The 24,146-nt window shown below is 39.0% G+C and overlaps 1 protein-coding gene across 1 annotated transcript in view; it reads left to right on the top strand.

Annotated features, from left to right (window-relative positions):
• The window catches only part of RTKN2 (rhotekin 2), a 99,090-nt gene that overhangs the window by 62,533 nt on the left and 12,411 nt on the right, over window positions 1-24,146 (top strand). The window contains exons 8-10 of the mRNA XM_007517381.2: window positions 1,260-1,366; window positions 2,479-2,610; window positions 22,246-22,411. Of these exons, the coding sequence (XP_007517443.1) occupies window positions 1,260-1,366; window positions 2,479-2,610; window positions 22,246-22,411 (405 nt within the window). The remainder of the gene's footprint in view (window positions 1-1,259; window positions 1,367-2,478; window positions 2,611-22,245; window positions 22,412-24,146) is intronic.

Genomic DNA, 24,146 nt, shown 5'->3' with positions numbered 1-24,146 from the left:
TTGTCCAGTTCACCCAACATCATTTGTAAAAGAGACTTCATTTTCCTCGTTGGGCAGTTCTGGCCCCTTTTCCATACATAATTTTCCAGTACATGTCAGTACATGTGACTTTAGTTCCGGGTTCTCTATCCTGCTCCATTGGTCTACACGCACATTTTCCATTCCACTACCACACTATTTTAACTACTAATGCTTTGTGTTATAAACTGAAGTCGGGAACTGTGACACCTCTGTTTTTCTCCCTTTTTTCTTAGGAGTGCGCCTAATATATATATTTATATTCACACAAACTTTTTGAAGTAAGTTGTTTAATTTCCTTGAACTGTGTCACTGGGCTCTTAATAGGGATTGCCTTGAATCTATAGCTTGCTTTTGAGAGGATTGTCTTTTTAATGATATTTATTCTTTCAGTCCATGAACAGGAGGTCCTTTCCATTTCTTTATGTTATCCTCTTTTTCTTTTAACAGTATCTTACAGTTTTCCGTGAAAAGGTTCTTCACCTCTGCGTTCTGACTGAAGAACTTCTTCAGACGGACACTCTCATTGCTTTGCTTAGCTCCTGATTCCCTATGTCAAAATAGCTCCTGAAGAGACTTCCATATTGGTTCCTAGGCTCTATCTCATGTGAATCACCTCCGTACTCCTCCATTCACAGGCTGATAATTCATGAAGGAAGCTCATCTCTTAACCTTTCTCCTACTGCTGGTTCTACCATTGAACTCTGGTACCATTGCTCTCCATCCCTAAACCACCCTCCCCCCCCCCCCAGTACCTTACACATCTTGGGGGATTCCACCTAAGAGTTCAGTAAATACAGGGGAAGAGGAAGATCCCCCCCCCCAAAAGTATATTGAATTACAAACTTGTTCTCTGACACTTTTTATTCAGAGTACAACTTTGTTGGTATAATAAAAGCCAACAAAAAGTACAATTTGACATGCAAAATACTTTCTAGAATGATTTTTATAATGAGTATTTTTATATACAGAGACACCTCTGGTGATTACCCTACTTTAAATTGTGACAAGAGATCAAGAAACTAAATGCTCCACCTCTGTTCCAGGAACTACTAGGTTAATAATATCTTCATATCTAGCTTCCTTATTTGATGTTTTAAATCTAGTACTGGTATTTGATTAGGATGAAACTTTGTTCCCGTATAGCGCAATAAAAATAAAATTTAAAAATATATGGTGACATTAAGTAAACATGTATTTATAACTTGGTACTTTTTTTTTTTCTTCTGTCTTTTAAATAGAGGAGTCTTCATTTTGGATTCCCTTATATGGAAACATGTGCTGTCGGTTAGTTGCCCAGCCAGTTTGTATGACTGAAGATGTATTTGCAGGATTTCTTAATCAGCAGGTTAGAGAACTTAAAATATCCTACAGTAATTATAGCTCCAATTTAGATATTCGTGTACTGGCAGTTACTTGGCTATCTGAGACATCCTCTTTAAAATGACGGGGTTTTTTTTTTTGTTTGTTTGTTTGTTTGTTTTTTTCAGTTGTTAGACTTAGCCTGAGCTGGTGAAGAGGGAATGAGGTCCTGTGCAGTTCTCAGATATTTATTTTTTATTTATTCTGAGAGAGATGCGGGCGAGAGAGTAAGGAGCAGAAAGTGATACTGGGGGTTGAACCCGTGACCTCTAGTGCTTCAGGCACCAAGTTGGAGCTGCTAACAGGCTGAGCCATGTCTCTGGCCCCTAAAGCAATTTTCCTGGCTAAGGAGGTAGCTCTTCAGGCTCTTCTGCTTCATAAATAGCAGTAATAGGATAATCGAGAACAGAAGAGTCTGTGTGGAAGTGGATGAGGATGGCGCAACATCATTTCTATAAAGACCTTTCTGGCAGACAGCTTTTGGCACAGTTTAGGCCTCTGGGCTTCCAAAGCTACCCCTGTGCCACCAAGTTATAATTTATTTATAACCACTGTTATTTATATTCAGTAAATTATTAATTCTGGACTTCAATGAATCAATAGTTTTTTGGTTTTTTTTTTAAGATTCCATTAGGAAGAAAGAAAATTGTCATTCTTTTAAGGCAGTCAACATTTTTCTAGTGTTCTAAGAACAGTAAACAAAAAACTATTTTGAACATTGGATGTTCTTTTTTTTTTTTTTCTACTTTTCCTGAGTATGAATTGCTGTGGAATTCTAAGCACTGAGTTTTAAGACTCGTTTATCTAAAACTGCATTGATTTTTGATTTTATGTGTATAAAGTTACATGCAAATCACCACCTCAATTTCATGACATATTTGAGTATCTCTACCTCTCCTCTTATATTAACTTCTTAAGCTTGGGCTGTTGACTTATTGTTGATAAATGGTAGATTAATGGGTAATTCTATCACATTTTTAAAAATTGAAAATGTAACAGTTTTTGTCATTGTTAAGTCTTCTTTTGAACTAGGATAGTGACTGAAAGTTGATCATGTTTTGATTTTTGTCTTTTTTGTTTGTTCATTTTTTCTTTTAGCAAATGATAGATGGTCTGATTAGTTGGAGAAGGTTATATTGTGTTTTGAGAGGGAGTAAACTCTATTGTTTTTACACTCCAGAAGAAATTGCAGCGAAAGTGGAACCAGCCTTGATAGTATCCATTAACAAGGTAAATGAAATGCTACTTTGGAAATCAGTAAGTCTGTAACATTTCTAAAGCTTGGTTTTTGTATACAATTTATATTCTCTGTATGTCTCATATTGTTGCATTCTTAAAAAGGGATAGATAGCTAAGAATATGCTAATCATTAAAATTGATTTAATCATATTTTTCTTTTTTGATTTTTTAAAATTATTTTTATTTATTCATCGGATAGAGACAGCCAGAAACTGAGAGGGAAGGGAGTGATAGAGAGGGAGACAGAGAGAGTCACCTGCAGCCCTACTTCACCACTCGTCAAGCTTTCCCCCTGCAGGTGAGGACTAGGGCCTTGAACCTGGGTCCTTGTGCATTGCAACATGTGCACTCAACCAGGTGTGCCACCACCTGGCCCCAAATCTAATTTTTCTATAAAGGAAATACTGTTTCCTAAGCAACATTAGTAACTGGAAAACAATACCAGTAAATAAATTCTGAAGTAAAGAATGTAACTTTACATTAATGGGAAGTAATAATAAATTGTTTAAATATATTTTTTGTGGACTATTTGAATGATCTAAACACAAACTATTCAAATTACAGGGGTGCTTTCTAGTAATATTCAAGTGAATCTAGAAAAGACATTGGAGGGAGGGATAGTTCATAGGATAGGGCGGCATCCCTTGCTATGTACTCTGCCCAGGCTTGAGCCCTGGCAGCACATGCAGTGCCAGGCCCCTGGACTGGGAGGGAGCCCTGCTGCTATGATGTGGCCCCTTCCTCGTCTCCCCTGCTCGGTGTCTCTGCCTGAAGTTAAAATAAAAGGGATTGGGAGTAGGGCGGTAGCACAGCAGGTTAAGCACAGGTGGCCCGAAGCGGAAGCGCAAGGCAGAAGGATCCCAGTTCAAGCCCCTGGCTTCCCACCTGTAGGGGAGTCGCTTCACAGGCGGTGAAGCAGGTCTGCAGGTGTCTGTCTTTCTCTCCCCTGTCTTCCCCTCCTCTCTCCATTTCTCTCTGTCCTTTCTAACAATGACAACATCAATAACAACAACAATAACTACAACTACAATTAAAAAGGGCAACAAAAGGGAAAATAAATATATAGATTTTTTTAAACAAAATAATAAAAGGGATTGAGTGGGGTGGTGGACCATGTGCAAGGTACTAGGTTCCAGCCCCCACACCCACCTGTAGGAGGAGAGCATCATAAGCAGTGAAGCGGGTATGCAGATGTCTCTCCATCTCTGGCTCCCTCTTCCCTCTCTATTTCTCTGTGAGATCAGTGCACAGAAAAATAAATCATGACTTTTTTCTTTGAGAATCCAGTGATAAATGAGAGTGGGGGAAGTGGCTATAGGGAACAGTGGGTTCCCCATGCAGGTAGAGTCCCAGTGATAACCCTGGGGGCAATAAAAAGTTAAAAGGGAGTTGGGCGGTAGTGCAGTGGGTTAAGCGCAAGTGGCATAAAGTACAAGGACCGACATAAGGATCCCGGTTCGAGCCCCCAGCTCCCCACCTGCAGGGGAGTTGCTTCACAGGCAGTGAAGCAGGTCTGCAGGTGTCTATCTTTCTCTCCCCCTCTCTGTCTTCCCCTCCTCCCTCCATTTCTCTCTGTCCTATCTAACAATGACAACATCAATAACAACGACTACAACAACAATGAAAAACAAGGACAACAAAAGAGAAAATACAATATTTTTTAAAAATAAATAATAAATAAACAAACAAATCATCTTGGGAGTAGTAAAGAGGTTGTGCATGTAGCAGCTCAATGTGCTGGGAAAAATAAACGATATTCCTGGGTAGTTTTTGATTTTTTAAAAAATTATCTTTATTTATTTATTGGATATCGACAGCCAGAAATTGAGAGGGAAGTGGGAGAGGGAGACACCTGCAGCACTGCCACACCACTTATAAAGCTTTCTCCCTGCAGGTGAGGACTTCAGTTATATATCTTTTACCCAAAAACCTGAAGGAAAACTTTTCAGTAAACACATGTCTTCAATCTAGTTCATTACCAGATACCTCTTAACATTGGTGTTTTTCTCCTCTGACATACTTTCACATTTCTGCAGTGGAATTCCTTACTTTCTGCCCCTGGAGTATATACACTCTGGCTTATGGTGTTGCAGGGGCTTGAACCTGAGACTTTGGAACCTCAGGGATGAGAGTCTCCTTGCTTAACCATTAAGCTTCCCCCCCCCCAACTCCCATCATTTTTCTTTCCTTTTTTTTTTTTTTAAATTATTTATTAGATCAAAGCAGAGACATCAAGAGAGTATAGGGGAAACAGGGAAGGAGAGAGAAAGAAAGACACCGTCAGCACCTGCTTTATGACTTGGGAAGTTCCCCCTGCAGGTGAGGGCTGGAGGTTTGAACCCGGGTCCTTGCACATTGTAATGTATGTGCTCAGCCAGGTGTGCCACCACCCGGCCTCGACTTCAGTTGTTTTCTTTTCTTGCCTTGGGAAAGGTTCAACTGAAATAAGTAGCGAAGTTTGAGCCTTCACATCTGTTAACAATTTAGTTTCTACTTGTCTTTAAGTTTTGCTATAAAGAAAAAATATAGACGTGGGGTGGATGGGCGGGGAAAAAAAGAATAATATGAACTAGTGTCCTAAAAATAAATGAATATTGCTTTGGTCATCTATAAAGACATATATTATTTCCTATGTTCTTCTTTAATAACATCATTTAATCCATTATGTTTAGGGGATAATACCTTTTACATAAAGGCAATCCACCATTGAGACCTCTGATTATCCACTTCCTCAGTTTTGTATATTTGAGAGACTAGTGTTCTTAAGAAATATGCCTCAAAAAGAAAAAAAGAAATATGTCTCAACATTATATCATAGTAGATTTATTTTGCTTTAGAAAACCAAGTTTGTGAAAGCATAATTTTATTCTTGGAAAGTTATATAATTTTTTCTTTCCCATTTCATGCCAACTTCTACTTGTGTTTATGTAGTATTTGCTTTTCTCCCTTCCATGGCCTTCTGAAAATTTCAAATATATAGGAAAAGTGAGAGAATGAACTTAACCTAGATTCCTCCGTTATTGTTAATACGTTTATTTGTTTTTTCTAATCGTTCAGTATTTTATTTTTGAACCATTTGAAAGTAAGTAGCGTTTGCTTTTAGAGGGGATGAAAGAGAAACCAAGGTTTTCTACCGTTTATGATGTCCCATGGTTTTGACTTTCTTGTCTTTATGTCCTGCTGTGATCTGACCTGTTATACAAGACATGAACTCACTTCCCAGACCCTGAACAGGGTAGCATTTTTGCCTTGAATTTTTCAGCTTGTTTCTCCAAAAACTAGGACCTTTTTTCAAAACTCTAATAGCAGTATATTCTACTTGAGAAATTTCTCGCTTCACAAAACTGTTTTCATTTTTCTTTTTAATTTTTGTTGTTGTTGCCCTTATTATTTTATTGTTGTTATAGTTACTGTTGTTGATGCCGTCGTTGTTGGATAGGACAGAGAGAAATGGAGAGAGGAGGGGAAGACAGAGGGGAGAGAAATATAGACACCTGCAGACCTGCTTCACTGCTTGTGAAGTGACCTCCCCCTTCCCACCCACCCCCGCACAGATGGGGAGCTGGGGCTTGAACTGGGATCCTTATGCCAGTCCTTGTGCTTCGGGCCACGTGCGCTTAACCTGCTGCGCTACTGCTGAACTCCTACAATACTGTTTTCTGATGTAAACAGCGAACCGTCCTGATTGTTTCTATAGTGTTTTTTCTCTTTTTTTTATTTTATGTTTTTGATTCAGGATCCTGTCAAGTATCATAATCTGGGGGCCAGGCGGTGGCGTACCTGGTTAAATGCACATATTGCAATGTGCAAGGTTGCAGGTTCAAGCCCCTGGTCCCCTACCTGCAGGGGGAAAGCTTCACGAGTGGTGGAGCAAGGCTGCAGGTATCTCTCTCGGTTTCTCTCCCTCTCTGTCTCTATCCAATAATCAATCAATCAATTTTTTTTTTAAATGGTCATAAACTGCATCTGATAACCATGTCTTCTGGTTTCCTTTTCGTCTGAAGTCTGCCTTTTAGGACTGGGCTCCGATGCTTGTGCGTATGAGAGCAGAGCCCTTGCTAGTCTGGGGACGCCACCGTGTGCCGGGAGCTGGGCCGTGCTCCTGGGTCTCCCACGCTCATCTCTCATAAGTTTGGGGATTTATTCATGAAGTTGGAAGGAAACTAGAGCGCCACTCTGGTATCTGTTGCTCGTGGCACTGAGTCTGGGATCTCCTGCATGAAGTCTAGCTCTTTACCACCCTTCTGCACCACAAAATAAGGATTTTCTTAAATGCTACCTTTTAATTATTATTATTATTTAGTTATTTCACATTTTTTTTAGAAAGTTTATGCCAGTTCCCAGATCTGTATTTGACATTTTTATTAAATTTGAGTTAAATGTTTTTATTTTATTTATTTTATTTGTTATTGGATAGAGACAGAGAGAAATTGAGAGAGAAGGGGGAGATAGAGGGGAAGAGAGACACCTGCAGACATGCTTCACCACCTGTGAAGCGACTCCCCTGCAGGTGGGGAGCTGGGGGCTTGAACTGGGATCCTAACTGGTCCTTGCACTTTGTGCCACATGCACTTAACCCACTGTGCTACTGCCCGACTCCCGAGTTAAATGTTTTTAACCAGGGTCTATATAGATTTTTTAAGTTATTATTATTTTTACAAAATAACCAGGTAGTAAAAGTGCAATGGGATATGGATAGTTGTAATAATAAAATAAAATCTAAACAATGGGAGATGGATAGTTGTAATAATAAAATAAAATCTAAACAAATGATACTTTAAGTTACTTACTTGACTTTTTTATGTTTTACTTATTATTTATTGAGTAGAGCTAGAAGCTGAGAAAGGGAAGGTAGAGAGGGAGAGATAAAGAGACACTCACAGCACTGCTTCACTGTCTGTAAAGCTTTTCCCCTGAAACTGGAGCACACAGCCTTGATCGTGGGTCCTTGCTCATGGTAGCCTGTGTGTTCACACACTGCCGGCCCCCTTTACTTTATTAACTTAAATATTAAGGTAATTTACTTTACATTCTTGGGGTTCTCATATCACCTTACCTTAGACCTTTAAGGCAGGTAAAGCAAGTGAGTTGAACTTGTGATTCAGGTCTGTTATTTCTGTTTTATACCAAAAGAGACTCTGAGATCAGCTAGACATGCTTAACTAACAAGTAAAAATATATAGCTCACTTTTTGCCTAATGATTAGGAAAATGATAGATAGAAATTTATGGGCTGGTTTTCAGTTTTTCCATGGACAAACTACTAGAATACATATTTGGAAGATAAAATTCGACTTTTCCTGTCTCCACACCCACTCGGAATCTATTGGGAACATAAACAGGAGCTCTGAAATGAGGTTGGTAGCCTGAAGGCAGTCTACAGTAGTGATAGTCTGTGGTTTAAGTATGTGTTGAACCTTTGCTAGTTAAATTTAAGAGAATAGTTATCATAGAACTTTTTTTTTTGTAGCAGTATATCTTCATTTTTTTTAAATAACTGTCTCATTTTTCCGATTGGTAATAAAAGCTAATGACCCGATGACTGGTGGAATTCTGTAGTCAGAATTATTAACTCCTGAATTATTGGGCTCACTTCACTGAAATAAGCATACTTAGAAACCCTGATGGTGTTCTTCACTTGACAAGTACGAATTCACAAGAAAATAATCCTCTAGTTTTTATAAACTCAGACTTGGAGGTAAGGTCAGCACAGGCTACATATTTGAACCTGATGGTATATACAGGTATTTCTCTTCCATGTATGTGACTTTTGTTTATTTATTATTTTTTACAGAGCACTACTCAGGTCTAGCTTATGGTGGTGCGGGGGACTGGACCTGGGACTTTGGAGCCTTGGGCATGAAGAGTCTCTTTGCATAACCATTACTCTTTTTTAATTTTTATTTATAAAAATGCGCATATCCATTATTCAAACTTATTTTTTATTTTATTTATTTATTCCCTTTTGTTGCCCTTGTTGTTTTATTGTTGTTGTTATTGATGTCGTTGGCATTGGATAGGACAGAGAGAAATGGAGAGAGGAAGGGAAGACAGAGAAAGGGAGAGAAAGATAGACACCTGCAGACCTGCTTCACCGCCTGGGAAGCTACTCCTCTGCAGGTGGGGAGCCGGGGTCTAGAGCCATTATTCTATATACCCTCAGATCTCTATGTAACTTTTGTGTAAAATACAAAAGGAAAAATTTTTATTATCTGTATTTATTGAATGGAGACAGCCAGAAATCAAGAGGATGGGAGGAGACAGAGAAGGAAAGAGACAGGCACCTGCAGAACTGCTTCACCACTCGTAATGCTTCCCCCATGCAGGTGGGGACTGGGGGCTTGGACTTGGGTCCTTGAACATTGTAACGTGTGTTCAACCAGGTGAGCCAACACCGGGCCCCACAAGAAGAAACTTTAAGATTAATCCAGGAGGTAAGAGTTAAGGTTGGGTGGGTTAGTATAATTTAATTGCTGATCTCAAAGGTTAAATTTCTGCCAGTGTCTTCCCTTCTCTCCTTTGTGATGTCAACCCCTTAATGTTCATCGTGCCAAGTCCTCCTTTTGGAGATTGTCTCTTTGCAGATCCTACTTACATCTCATGTTTCCTTTTTAATATTTCCACTTTCTGAAAACCTCAATCTTAACATTAAGTGCCACTGCTTCCTTATTTAAATGTGCCACACACCATCTCACATAAGAAACGTATTTGTTCCTTCTGAAAATGTAGTCGTCGTGTATCTACTGTTCAGCTAATTTTTTTTTCTTATTTTCAGTCAAGTTATAAAAGTATTCACATCTATAGGAGTTGAAATGTACTATAGTGGGTACTTGAGTACCATATTTACTCAACACTTGTCAAATTTGTTTTTTATCTCCTTTGAGGGATGTTAAGTTTTATATTTTAGTTGACTTTTAATCAGCTTTGTGACTGGCATAAAATAAAATTGTGTCACGTTACAATTTGATCTTTTTAAAATGTATTTATTGGATAGACATAACCAGAAATTGGGGCGCAGGGGGAGAGCAGAGACAAAGAGACACCTGCACCTTCACCTCTTATGAAGCTTTCCCCCTACAAGTGGGGATTCAGGGCTTGAACCTGGGTCCTTGCACATTATAGCATGTGTGCTCAACCAGGTATGCCACCACCTGGCCCCCAACTGGATCTTTTTTTCAGGGGTAATTTTAATACGTTGTTATTTTTGCAGTGCTGAGACCTCGCACATACACAAGTTGCACCACTCCTGGGTGATTTTTTTTTTTCTTCATTCTTTTTAACATATCAGGTAGAGACACAGACTGGGGAAAAACAAAAAAGAGAGAGAAGGGAGAGATAGGATACTTCTATCCCATTATCTGCATAGTGGTCTCTAAGATGGTGGTTTTCCAATGTGGTATTGGGGCACAAGGGTGAAGTGGGTGCACCAACTATCTCTTGGCCCCTAACTAAATTATTTTGACAGACAATATCCAGAAGTATAATCCTTCTTGCAATCATTGCTGGGTTATTATGGGGGGGTATCATTTTTGATGAGAAAACTGATATTATATTTTTAGCCAGTCTTAATTGTTTTTTAAAGGTTTTTTAAAAATATTTATTTATTCCCTTTTGTTGCCTTTGTTGTTTTATTGGTGTAGTTATTATTGCCACCATTGTTGGATAGGACAGAGAGAAATGGAGAGAGGAGGGGAAGACAGAGAAGGGGAGAGAAAGACAGACACCTGCAGACCTGCTTCACCACCTGTGAAGCGACTCCCCTGCAGGTGGGGTGCCGGGGGCTTGAACCGGGATCCTTAGGCGGGTCTTTGCGCTTTGTGCCATGTGCGCTCAACCCACTGTGCTACCGCCTGACTCTCGCCAGTCTTAATTATGTAATACAGTATAATCAACTATAGAACTGTATTTTTTGTACATTCTCAAACCTTATTAGCTGAAAGTCTATACACATTGTTTTTGATAAGCTATTTGAGCATAAGTCACCACTAGTGACATTTCATTACAGATTGATATTTGAAGTTGTAACTTAAAGATCTCTTTAAGTTCTTTTAGTAAATATAAATTTAACATGCAACTAGGTATCCCATTGTCAAGGTGAGCTTTCTCTCTTTACAGTTAGGTAGTTGATGATGTTTTGCCACTGCATAAACATCCTTGTTGCTTTGCAGTCCTTTCGCATATTGATAGCACGTTTGTACTGGGGATACACAGTAAGAGGTTGAATGTTTTGCCTGTTCCTCCATCTTGTAAGCTATGATAAGCTCATATTTATGCAGTGTTTTGAATTTGGTTAAAAGTAAAAGTAGAAGTTTCATCTCATTCACTCTGGAAATTTGTAAGGGTCACGTGGTATTAGTTTATTCTTAAACATAGTCTTTCATAAATACCAGCTTGGTATTATGTGTCGAACCAGGCAAGCGCCAAGTAACTTTCTTAGAATTTTCTGTTGTTGCTGTTAAGTTTTTATCATAGTTCTAATGATGGGCCTCTAAAATATTTTTATGTTTAACAGTGTTAAGCATTAAACTTAATTTAATAAAACTTAATTAGATCAGAATTCCTTTGGATGTCTTCTCTTTAGAAAACGGTAACTTTGGGGCCAGGCAGTGGCGCATCTGATTAAGCACACACACTGCAATGCACAAGGACCCAGGCTCAAACCCCTGGTCCCCACCTGCAGGGAGAGAGCTTCATGAGAGCTGCAGTGCTTCTCTGTCTCTTTCCCTCCCTATCTCTATCTCCCTTCTCATTTTCTCTTTGACGCTATCCAATAATAAATAAAATAAAATTTAAGGAAAAGAAAGAAAACAGTAACTTCGCTTAATGTTACTTTTTAAATTATGTGAAAACATATGGTTTGCATTTACTAATGTATATAAATGATACTTCTATTTAGGCCACAAAGACTGTTCTCTAACTAGAATTCCTATCATTCTCATGCCGTTTCCTATATGTCTACGTTAGTTCATTCATTAGGGAGTCATCTGTGGAAATAGAGTCAGGAAAGAAAAACCCAGAAGAAGCCACTCCCTTCCCCTTTTCAATACAAATCTAAAAGATTGTTTTGCTTCAAGTGATGGATTCAGCTTAAAAAATTTGACTATGTATGTTAATGAGTAAGACCTTCTTAATCAGCAGGACTTAATGAGAGCCACAGAATCTTCTATCCATTTTATTAACTGAAGTTTTAATCATTGTTTTAATCATGAGGTATTGGATAGAATGGAAAGGAACTATGCATTTTTGAGACCAATAGTCTTTTCTTAATTTAAATATTATGCTTTTTTTCATTTTTTATTTGGGATTATTAGTGAGAGCAGGAACAGAACTTTTATGGGCATCTGTTTTAGTACATGTACTGCTGAAGCGAGCAGTGTCTCTATTTGAATGAATATACACTAAATATGTCAGTAGTGTTATTTGATGCATAATAGGCCTTTGTTAAGTTGTATTGAAATTGCTTTTAATCATTGTTTTCTCATGAACAAGCATTATTATTGTTGTTGTTATTACTATTCTGAAGTACATGGAATTTGCTTCTGATTGTATTAGTCCTCACATCTGAATCCTATGAACTGGAACTATTGAGTGTCCTTTTGTAAACAAAAATGTGACAAATGACAAATTTAACAAAAGCTAGTGATTTTTTATGTTTTTCAACTTCAGTGTCCTTTATTGAAGAAACGCTGATTTACAGGATTCTTGTTGCTACCAGGATGCATAAGGTTTTTAAAACGGCCTTTTCTCTGTTGGTTTATATCTGGTTACATTGACAGAGATTTACAGTAATTCCACTAGCATTAACCATATCTAATCCTTGCTTTAATTTATAGTTGTACTTTAAAATCTTACTTGCTATATATAATAAAAGTATGCTGTGTGTGGCATTCATGTGTATACAAACTCTAAGGCTTATTTTTAATTGGAAACATTATTTTTGATTAGCAAGACTTTAGACCAAACACCTTTGAAAGAACTCATTTGTCCTCAGTTATTTGTGAAGAAGGTGTTAGTGAAATAATGACATTATACATGAGAAAGCAGGCACTTAATTTTTGGGCTTTTTTTTTATTTCCTTAGTGAATATTTTGAAAAATTTCAAGGTAATCTATAAAAGAGGAAACATAAGTGAGTCCCTTTGTGCTCTCACATATTATTACCCTCGTCATAGAATTACTTTGCAGCCAATCCTAGAGACCCTATCATTTTACTTGTAAATATTACAGTTGTCATACATTAATAAAATGTATTACCAGTTATAGTTAAATATCCAGTTTTAATATATATATATATATATTTTTTTTTTTTAGTGCTTATTTATTTGTTTCTTTGGCAGCAGGGTTATTGCTGCGTCTTGGTGCCTGGATAATGATCCCACTGCTCCCAACAGCCATTTTTGTTTCCTTTTTATTTATTTTTAGTTTTTATTTGGATAGAGGTTGAAAAACAGAGGGCGAAGACACCTACAGCATTGCTTCACCAATCATGAAGGCTCTTCCCCTCCAGGTGGAGGTAGAAGGCATGAACCCAGGTTTGGGAGCCTGATAATGTGACCTCTACAGGGCGCGTCTTCCTAGCCCCCACTTCATTTTACTTTATTCTTTTTAAGGCAGCGTCGAGGAACAAAGCCAGGTTCTCACATTGCTGAGCAGACTTCCTAGCTTGCTGTGAGTTGTTTGTAGGAGTGGCAAATGAGAGAGACCACATAGTCCTAACCCATTCATAGAACTAATCTGCTGCCACTCCCATTGCTTCAAGGCTCAAGTCCAGTGCACAGGAAGGTGGTGTGTGTTTTGTGTCTTTCAGAATCTGGGTTTTGCTGACTGCATCTTCAGGGCTCTAACCTGGGTTATGCACATGGCAAAGCAGTACACTATCCAAGTGAACTGTTCTGCCAGCCGGATTCCTCCTTCTTTTTTTTTTTTTTAGTCACTTTTATTAGTGATTTAATAATGATTTAGAAGATTGTAAGATTTTTTACACCATTCCCACCACCAAAGTTCTGTGTCCCCACCTGCAGCAGAAACCACCGTAGTCCCCTGATGCTGGGAAATTGTGCAGATGCAGTCACATCTGCCATGTTGTCCCCTCAGGCTGTTTCGCCATGTTGTGCCCTCAGGGCATTGTCTATTTCCCTGCATATTTGGAGTGCTTTGGTTACTCCTCCCCTGTCCCATTCTCGCGAGAGTTATTATCCTATCCTGGAGTGCTATGGTTACTCCACCCCCTTCCCATTGAAAAAGCTGCTCCTATAAAAGCCCTTCTTCTTCCGCACCTTGATCTCTTGCCAGCGCTCCACTTCGGTGTTCAGACGCAGGACAGGTTACATTTTCGCTACCTCCACATGGCCCAACCTGTTTCTCTAGCACCCAACTCTGAGGTGCCAGTGCAAATAAAGATTTATGTTCCCTCTTCGCTTCAGACCTCCTCTCTCTCTTCTCCGCGGCACACAACAACACCCTCTTTTTTGTAAAAGTCATGTATTTCATTTTTCTGTAATCCACATGTGAGTGAAGTCATCTCATAGTTATCCATCACTCCCTTACTTGGTTCACTAAGTATAATCACTGCCAGTAGTTCCATTCATTTTGTCCCCCCTCCAAAAACAAAACAGACAAACAAAAAACAACAATAACAACAACAAAAACACAGTATAGCCTCTTTTTAACTGCTGAATTCCATTGAATATATGTGTCCTCCTCCTTCACCTTCTGCATTTATAAGACTCAAATGATTTTTATTCTATGGTTAAAGGCTTGCCCCCTCTAACTCTTAAGTATTATTCATAAGGGCATTTCCCCCCAAAATATTCTAAAGTCTTAATCAGGAAAATGAAAAAGAGCACACAACAGGGCAAAAACGGATAACCGCTTGTGAAAGCTGATGCCCATTTTCATTTACTTTTGAGACCCCACCTTTACATCCTTCCTAAGCCACACCCACACCAATTATAATTTCTGTTTCCCTTTCTGCTCCCTCTCAGGTAAGGGAAACAGGGCTTGACTCCCTCACATATTCTCCCCATCCTCTTCTTTCTCAGTGATGCTACAAAAACAAAGAGTTTAGGTTTCAAAAGTTTAGGTTCCCAGTAGAACTGGGGTTCAGAATCCTCTAGTCATCTTCCTCTTAATATTTCCTCCCTCTGGGAATATAGACCAAAATTACTTTGGATGTGCAGAAGGAAGGAGTTTTGGCTTCAATAACTGCTTCTCTGCTCGACTTGGATGTTGGCCAGTTGATCCATAACCCCAGGTGGCCTTTTATCTTTCCCTTGTACTTTAGGGATCTGTAGAGGGGAGGTTTGGGGATACAATAGCAAGGTCATCTACCAGGGAGGTCAGGAGGGGCCTGTAGTAGCATCTGTGACTTGGCGGCTGAAAGACACTAAGATACTAAGCAGGGGGAAAAAATGTTTAATAAGCAGGAACCAAATAGTAGGAATAGAATACATGAGAATGGGACCCTAGGGAAGAAAAAAAGCTAGGGTGTTTATTTAAAGTACGTTCCTAGGAGCCCAGTACTTGAGTAATCTTGCCAACCTGATTCATTTGTTTCTCTTGCTTCATGGCTATACATTGCTGTGATGGGTTTCTTACTGATTTTATTTGTACTTTCTTTGGGTCTCTGATTCATATTTTGTTTTGAGGTTCCCATGAGTATCCTGTCTGACTTACTGTGTGTCAATATTTTTTTTAAGTTGGTCTGGATTCATCATCATTACATTGTACTGCTCTGTTCTTTATCCCTCTCTTTTCTATTTCATCATTCTTCTGTTACTGTTGTGTTGTTGGTTCTATTCCACTGCTGGTCACCTTACTTAAAGTTTATATTCCTTTGCTTCTTTTCTTGTGGGTCTCCATTCAGTAATTCTTGCAAGGGAGGGATGATAGTAGGAAATTCTTTTAGTTTCTGTATGTTTGAGAAAGCTTTTATTTCTTGTCGGGTTGCACGTCGCGGGAGAGAGAAGAGACTAGGAACTCGTGGCCATGGGAACACAAATCTTTATTCATGTGGGAGCCCCAGAGTTGGGTGCGGGCACAGTGGGTTTAGGCCTCGTGGAGCTAGCAAAATGGCCGCCTCCTGCTATACAGGCCTGCCCTTCTCCAGGTGAGGATGCGGAAGAGAAAGAGAGAGAGGGAAAAAGAGAGAGAGGGAGAGAGAGAAACCGGAACAGCAGCAGGCTTTATAGGGCAAAAAACCGGAAGTGGCAAGTCGGGATGGGATTGGCTAGGAAAGGGGGTGGAGAGAGGCAAAAGGCATGCTGGGAAGATGGAAGTGTCCTTAGCAACTGTTGCAATGGCTTTAACTGAATTAGCAATACCCTGAGGGGATAACATAGTGGGGAACTGTAAATAATATTTGCATGGAAATAGAGTGGTTTGTGGGCCCTGCCAATGTTCAACCACATCTGCACAATTTCCCAACAATTTCTTTGTCATTTTGAAGGATAAATTTGCAGGGTAGAGTATTTGTGCCTGGTGAGTCTTATCTTTTGAATATGTTGAATATGACACTCCATTCTTGTTTTGCCTCTAGAGTTTGTGGTAAGAAATCTGGTGAAATTGTGATAAACCATTCCTACATTTGTACATCAGTTTCTTCTTTTAGCAGCCTGTAAATTTTTTTTCTTTGAGTTTTGATAGTTTATGATGATATATTTTTAAAATATTTTATTTATTATTATTATTATTTTTTTTTTTACCAGAACACTGCTCAACACTGATTTATGGTGATGTTTAGGGGAGGGGATTAAACCTCGGACTTTGGAGCCTCAGGCCAAAGAGTCTATTTGCATAACCATTAAGCTATCTACCCCGCCCTATGAGGATATTTTAATCAGGAATAAAGGTGTTCACTCAGCTTCTTGTGTATCTGTATTCTAAAGACTAAGTGTGTGAAAGCTTGTTTTTTATTTTTAATTTTGTTGGTATCTGTAGTTCATTAGATCACAGAGTTGTGGGGCTAGTCCTTGTCAAGTGCTTTTCTCTTCAACTCTCACCAATAACCACCAAGGTTCTCACAACGTCTTAGAGAAAGAGTGCAGTTTGACTTTTTTTTTTTGTTTAATAAATTTACATATTTCAATTATCTATATTTCATATACAAGTGAAACCACCTACCAGTTTACTTTCACCTCCTTGCTTTATTCTTAAATTACATCCATTTTGTCCTGAAGGACACTGTCATCCTTTCTAATTATAGAGTAATATTTCTTTATTTAAAAATCATTTGCTGGAGTCAGGCGGTAGCACAGCAGGTTAAGCACAGGTGGCGCAAAGCATAAGGATCCGGGTTCAAGCACCCAGCTCCCCACCTGCATGGGAGTCGCTTCACAGGCAGTGAAGCAGGTCTGCAGGTGTCTTATCTTTCTCTCCCCCTCTCTGTCTTCCCTGCCTCTCTCCATTTCTCTCTGTCCTATCCAACAACAACGACATCAATAATAACTACAACAATAGAACAACAAGGGCAACAAAAGGGAATAAATATTTAAAAAAGAATTTTTAAAAAATGTAAAAAATCATTTGCTTATTTATTTATTATCGGATAGAGACAGAGAGAAATTGAGAGGGGTGGGGGAGATAGAGAGGAAGAGAGACACCTGCAGCCCTACTTCATCACTCATGAAGCTTTTCCCTTGCAGGTGGGGACCAGGGGCTTGAACCCCTGTCCTTGCGCACTGTAGCGTGTGCACTTAACCAGGTGCACCTCCACCTGGCCCCACAGAAATATTTCATTGACTATGTATCCCACAGTTTTGTTATCCAGTCTCCTGTTGATGGCGTGACAAGGAGAACCTGCTTGATCTCCTATGAATGGTCCTTAGGGCAGGGAGAGATCACATAGCTTCTCCAGAAGTTTACTGTGCTACCCCCAGGTGATCCCTTACAAGGAGTTCAGTGCCCTTCTGGCCTTGAAGTGATGGGTTAAGAGCATAGAGAGTAGCCACTCTCCAGCAGGCAGCAAGCACTATGTTCCACTATGTTGTCATAGGCTCAAGATGGTGTCTTACTGTTGGCATTCACCGTTTCTCCTTTACTGGGATTCTTTCTCTCACCCCTTTTTGCCCCTCTGTCCACACACAAAGGATTAAATATTGGAAAGTTTCATCTGCCATTTGAGGTTTTATGTGTTCTGTGTTCACTTTTCTTGTCTGCTGTTACTCCATGGCCATGCTCCTGGAAATTTTCCGTAATGTACAGTTTTAATTTGAAATCATGCACAACCTAATGGGATCTTTCTGTTAACTAGAATTAATTAATTTTGTCACACAATCGATATTTCCTTTTAAATTTTATTTATGGGAGTCGGGCTGTAGTGCAGTGGGTTAAGCGCAGGTGGTGCAAAGCACAAGGACCGGCATAAGGATCCCGGTTCGAACCCCAGCTCCCCACCTGCAGGGGAGTCGCTTCACAGGCGGTGAAGCAGGTCTGCAGGTGTCTGTCTTTCTCTCCTCCTCTCTGTCTTCCCCTCCTCTCTCCATTTCTCTTTGTCCTATCCAACAACAACAATAATAACTACAACAATAAAACAAGGGCAACAAAAGGGAATAAATAAATAAAATAAATATTTAAAAAATAAAAAAATAAAATAAAGTTTTTATTTATTTATTTATTTATTTACTTTGGAGAAAAACAGCGACATTGAGAGGGAATGTGGAGCTAGAGAGGGAGAAAGAGAGATGCAGCACCGCTTCAGCACTCAGGAAGCTTTGCTTTATCTTCTCTTCAAGTGATGTCAGTGGTCCAATATATTAGATTTTCTACATAGTTATTTCCTTGTGAAATATCTTAGAAAAATATTCATATGCTTTATTTATAGTTCTGCTTTCCTTATGTAAAGGTCAAATCTCTCTCAATCCTATATACCAAAGATAATACAAAAATTTGTACTAAAATGAACTTGGGTGGAGGGAAGCACAATTTTGCCAACAAAATTTTTCTTCTTCCTTTTTTCTTTTTTTTTTCCCTTAATACTACAAGAAAGGACCCCAAACCTCCTGCCAAGTCAGCCTTCAATGACTCTGGTAGAGGAGTATATCAAAGGTTCTTCCCAGAGTTTAAGTCATTCTCTGTTAGTGATAATAAGCTTTATATCTAAAGAGGTTGATAATGTGCATTTTTCAGGCTACAAAAATGCCATTTAGGGCAGCTTTTTATATTTGCATAAATTACTCCTTGTAAAGAATTAATTTACAAGGCTTATTACCATAGGAGTGTTAAGAAAAAGACCCATTATGATAAAATGGTAATTCTGGACATGAGTCTGTTATGATCATCTGAAGACCTTTACATTCATTTTTTTTTTTAAATAACAGAATAGACTTTAAATGTTTAGCACTGGAATATTTTATGTTACTCCAAGTTTCATTAACATTAGTGTTACTGGGTTTTGTCTTATTATTTTTTAGAAAGAATTTTTTCCTTTTAAAAAAGAGCACCTTAAGATAGCTTCCACTTGTCTGTATCTGTGTACTTTTCAGAGTTTGAATAACTTTTCTTTACTACTTTTGCTAGACTGCTAGAAAAGGAATGACACATTTTTGCATAGAAATAGTGTCATGACTTCTCCAACAGTTCAATATAATTGCCCACAGACATCATTTTTTTCAATTATTTTTATTTTCTTTACTTATTGGATAGAGATAGCCAGAAACTAAGAGGGTAGAAAGAGAGAGAGAGAGAGAGAGAGAGAGAGAGAGGCCTGAAGCACTGCCTCACCACTTGCAAAGCCCTGCAGGTGGGTACCAGGGGCTTGAACCTGGGTCCTTGAGCTTTGTAACTTGCACTCAACCAGGTGCACCACCACCCAGCCAGACAGCATTATTTATATGAAAGTTTTGATTACCATGCCTACATACAACCTTTTCTTTTTTCTTTATTTATTTCTTTTAGCCAGGGCACTGCTCAGCTCTGGCTTATAGTAGTATAGGGGATCAAGCATGGCAGCCTCTTTGCATAACTGTTATGCTATCTACCCTCCCCTAAAACTTACACACTCAGTCCACTTAAGAATTTCTTCCCCTCTGAATCACTTTTTGCAACTACTAGCCAAATACTATTCTGAATAATATAAGCTTAACCATAGACCTCTAGAACTGATCTGCTCAATACAATATCCACTAACCACTAATGACTATTAGGCACTTAAAATGTAACTTGTCCAAATTAAGATGATTTTGGAGGTTTCATATGAGAGAAAAGAATGTAAAATATTCCAAATTTTGACATTACATGATTGCATGTTAGAATAATGTTTTGAGTATATTGAGTTCAGGAAATAGATTGTTTTGAAAAGTGTAGAGTTATATCATTCTCATCATTCTTCTTTTTTTTTTTTATAAAAAGGAAACATTGACAAAACCATAGGATAAGAGAGGTACAACTCCACACAATTCCCACCACCAGATCTCCATATTCCCATCCCCTCCCCTGATAGCTTTCCTATTCTCTGAACCCTCTGGGAGTATGGACCCAAGGTCATTGTGGGTAGCAGAAGGTGGAAGGTCTGACTTCTGTAATTGCTTCCCCACTGAATATGGGTGTTAACAGGTCAATCCATACTCCTAGCCTTCCTCTCTCTTTCCCTAGTAGGGTGGGTCCTGGGGAAGCAGAGCTCCAGGACATATTGATCCGGTTGTCTGTCCATGGAAGTCTGGTCAGCATCATGCTAGCATTTGGAACCTGGTGGCTAAAAAGAGAGTTAACATACAAAGCCAAACAAATTGTTGAACAATCTTGAACTTAAAGGCTGGAATAGTGCAGATGAAAAGTGGGGGGGGGGTCCTCCATTTTATAGAGAGCTAGTAGGCATATTTTATTCTTATTTATTAAAATTATTAGAAAGTCTTAAATTTTATATGTGACTCACATTTTAGGGTAGGGTATCTCTAAAATACTGATCATTATTCAGGAACACAAATCCTTCTCGATGCGCAATAAATACCAATAGGTCTCTTCTGCTGTTCTAGACTTCACACGCACACACCTTTAAAATTACATGTAGTTGCTAACTTGTTATACAGCTGGATACTGTGTCTGTTGTGACTTGTGACAGACTTTTTCTCCTCTGTCAGTGGTCCCACTAAGTATCACAACAGAGTTATACCTAGTAGCACTCAGAAGAAAAGGCTTGGACTACTGATCAGTTCACTTTCTTCACTTCATCTTGGATGGAGCTTGAAGGAATCATGTTAAGTGAGATAAGCCAGAAAGAGAAGGAGGAATATGGGATGACCTCACTCATAGAAGTGGAAAAGTAAGAACAGAGAGAGAAACAGTTGGACTGAGCTTGATATATTGTACCAACATGAAGGAGTCCAGGGGTGAGTGTTCTGCATAAAACTGAGAAATGATACACATACCAACAACTGTACTTACTAAAAACCACTAATCCCCCAATAAAGAATTAATCTGAGAAAAAAAAAAAAAGAGAAACATTTTGGACTATCCGTTGCCTTTGTCGTAGAGCACTGCATTCAGTGTTTCAAAAAATATTTCTACATGATGAGATTATATTAGGCTACAGACCTTTGTAAACATATGTTAAATACGAAATAAATGAGAAGACCCTATTATGCTACAGTAATTACAAAGTTACAGTTTTATTTTTTAAATAGTGACACTATGTATGAGAGTTAGACTAAGGAACATATTTTATTGTTGCTTTGACTTTATTGTTTTTGGAAATATAGTTCACATATTAGTCACATTGTGGCTATAACATGTTGTATTGTTTTGATGGAAAATTTTAATACGTATATAAATGCAAATTCCCTTAACCTGAGAGAACAAAACTGTTTCGATCTCCTGTAGTTAAATACAAGTGCTGTATGTAGCAGACTTGGTAACATACTCAGTACTTTTGATATAAAACATTTTAAAAGTTTCTCATTTTAGTTTGCATATGGAAAATTCTCAAAATTACATTCTCCCCCACCCCCCGTACGTGATGCCATGAGGTAAACCCACAGCCTGACACAAGCATCATACTGCTAAGTAGCTTCCGTGTTGATTTTTTTCAGAGAGAAGGAAGGAGAAACATCACTGCACTGCTTCACTATCTGCCACACTCATGTTGCACTGCCCAGGGTGCTTCCATGCGGTGCCGGGACTCGGGAAGGAGTGTGCTTTCCACTGTAGGGTATCTCCTAGATCCTCAAAATTCTATCTTTTAAGCTTCAAGTCACCAGCATTACCATGAAAATTGCTTCTGGCTTAAATACGGTAGCTAAGCAATAAATTACCTGGTCATTACAAAAATATTCTCATATAAAACATCAAGTTTGGGGGAGTCGGGCGGTAGTGCAGCGGGTTAAGCGCACTTGGTGCAAAGCGCAAGGACCAGCACGAGGATCCCAGTTCAAGCCCCCGGCTCCCCACCTGCAGGGGAGTCGCTTCACAGGCTGTGAAGCAGGTCTGCAGGTGTTTTATCATTCTCTTCCGCGCTCTGTCTTCCCCTCCTCTCTCCATTTCTCTCTGTCCTATGTAACAACGACAACATCAATAACAACAAGCATAACTACAACAACAATGAAAAAACAACAAGGGCAACAAAAGGGAAAATAAATAAAAACATCAAGTTTGTCCCCATTTATAAAAAAAAAAATTTTTTTTGTCTTAATGTTTAGGACACCAGAATACGAACAGTGGATAAAGATGCCAAGAGAAACACCCATAAGTTCTCTGTCGTTAATCCTGTTCCTGGACAGAGCGTGGCTCATGTTTTTACAGTTGATAATAGGGAAGATATTGAGAAATGGATGGAAGCCTTCTGGCAACATATCTTTGATCTCAGTAAGTCAATGTGTGCATTAGTAAGTAAGACATTCTTTTCTTGAATGCTTGTATTGATTTAACATTATATTAAAAGACTTTAGGGGGATAGTCACACCTGTGTGTACTTAAATATGTTTAGTTATGCCCACCACCAAGTGCCTGTGTTCTTACAGCAAATAATACCCTCCAGCCATCCCCTACACTCCCCTCTGCCTGTTCCTGTAACCACCATAATTTTCATAGCCAATTATTATTTTAATGCAGGCTTATTTGTTGTGGTTATTTATATTCCATATCTGAGCGGAACAATCCAGTAATTGCTCACCTCACTTTCTGACTACTTCACATTAATCACTGCCAGTTTCATCCATTTTATCTAGAATGACATAATGTCAGTCCTTTTATATGTGTGTGAGCAGAGTGAGAGGGGAAGGCTAGATAGAGAGGAAAAGACACAGATGCTTGCAGCCCTGCTTCACCACTCGTGAAGCTTTGCCCCCTGCGGGTGAGGTCGAGGGACTTGAACTCAGGTCTTGTGCACTGTAAAGTGTGGGCTTAACCAGGTGCTCCACCACCTGCTCCTTTGTCATCCTTTTTAAAATTTCTTTTATGTATAAAAAGGAAACAATGACAAAACCATAGAATAAGAGGGGTACAGCTCCACACAATTCCCACCACCAGAACTCCATATCCCTTCGCCTCCCCTGATAGCTTTCCTATTCTTTAACCCTCTGGGAGCATAGACCCAGGGTCATTGTTGGACAACTAGGTTGCTTCCAGGTTTTGGATATTACAAATTGAGCTGTCAAGAACATATGTGTACACAGATCTTTTTGGATGGATGTGTTGGGTTCCTTAGGATGTATCCCCAGGAGAGGAATTGCAGGGTCATAGGGTAGGTCCATTTCTAGCCTTCTGAGAGTTCTCCAGACTGTTCTCCACAGAGGCTGGACCAATTGACATTCCCACCAGCAGTGCAGGAAGGTTCCTTTGACCCCACAACTTCTCCAGGATTTGCTGCTGTTACCTTTTCTGATGTATAACATTCTCACAGGAATGAAGTGATATCTCATTGTTATCTTTATTTGCATTTCTCTGACAATCAAAGACTTGGAACATTTTTTCATCTGTTTCTCGGCCTTTTGGATCTCTTCTGTGCTGAATATTCTGTCCATGTCCTCCCCCTATTTTTGAATGGGGTTATTTGTTTTCTTGTTGTTGAGGTTGGCAAGGTCTTTATATATTTTAGTTATTAGCCTCTTGTCTGATGTATGGCATGTAAAGATCTTCTCCCATTCTGTGAGGGGTCTCTTGGTTTGGGTAGTAGTTTCTTTAGCTGTGCAGAAGCTTTTTAATTTGATGTAGTCCCATAGGTTTATGCATGCCTTAGTCTTCTTTGTAATTGGATTTGTTTCATTGAAGATGTCTTTAAAATTTATGCAGAAAAGAGTTCTGCCAATATTTTCCTCTAAGTATCTGATAGTTTATGGTCTAACATCCAAGTCCTTGATCCACTTGGAATTTACTTTTGTATTTGGTGAAATATAGTGGTTCAGTTTCATTCTTTTGCATGTTTCAACCCATTGTTTCCAACACCATTTGTTGAAGAGACTCTGCTTTCCCCGTTAAATAGTCTGGGCACCTTTGTCAAAGATTAGATGTTCATAGGTGTGGGGGCTCACTTCTGGGCTCTCAATTCTATTCCACTGGTCAGTGTGAGTATAGACTATCTTTGCGTTTCTTTTTAGCTTAT

Source organism: Erinaceus europaeus, chromosome 1 (assembly GCF_950295315.1).
Source record: "Erinaceus europaeus chromosome 1, mEriEur2.1, whole genome shotgun sequence".
NCBI classification, from domain to species: Eukaryota; Metazoa; Chordata; class Mammalia; order Eulipotyphla; family Erinaceidae; genus Erinaceus; species Erinaceus europaeus.
This window is presented reverse-complemented; position numbering and strand designations above follow the sequence as displayed.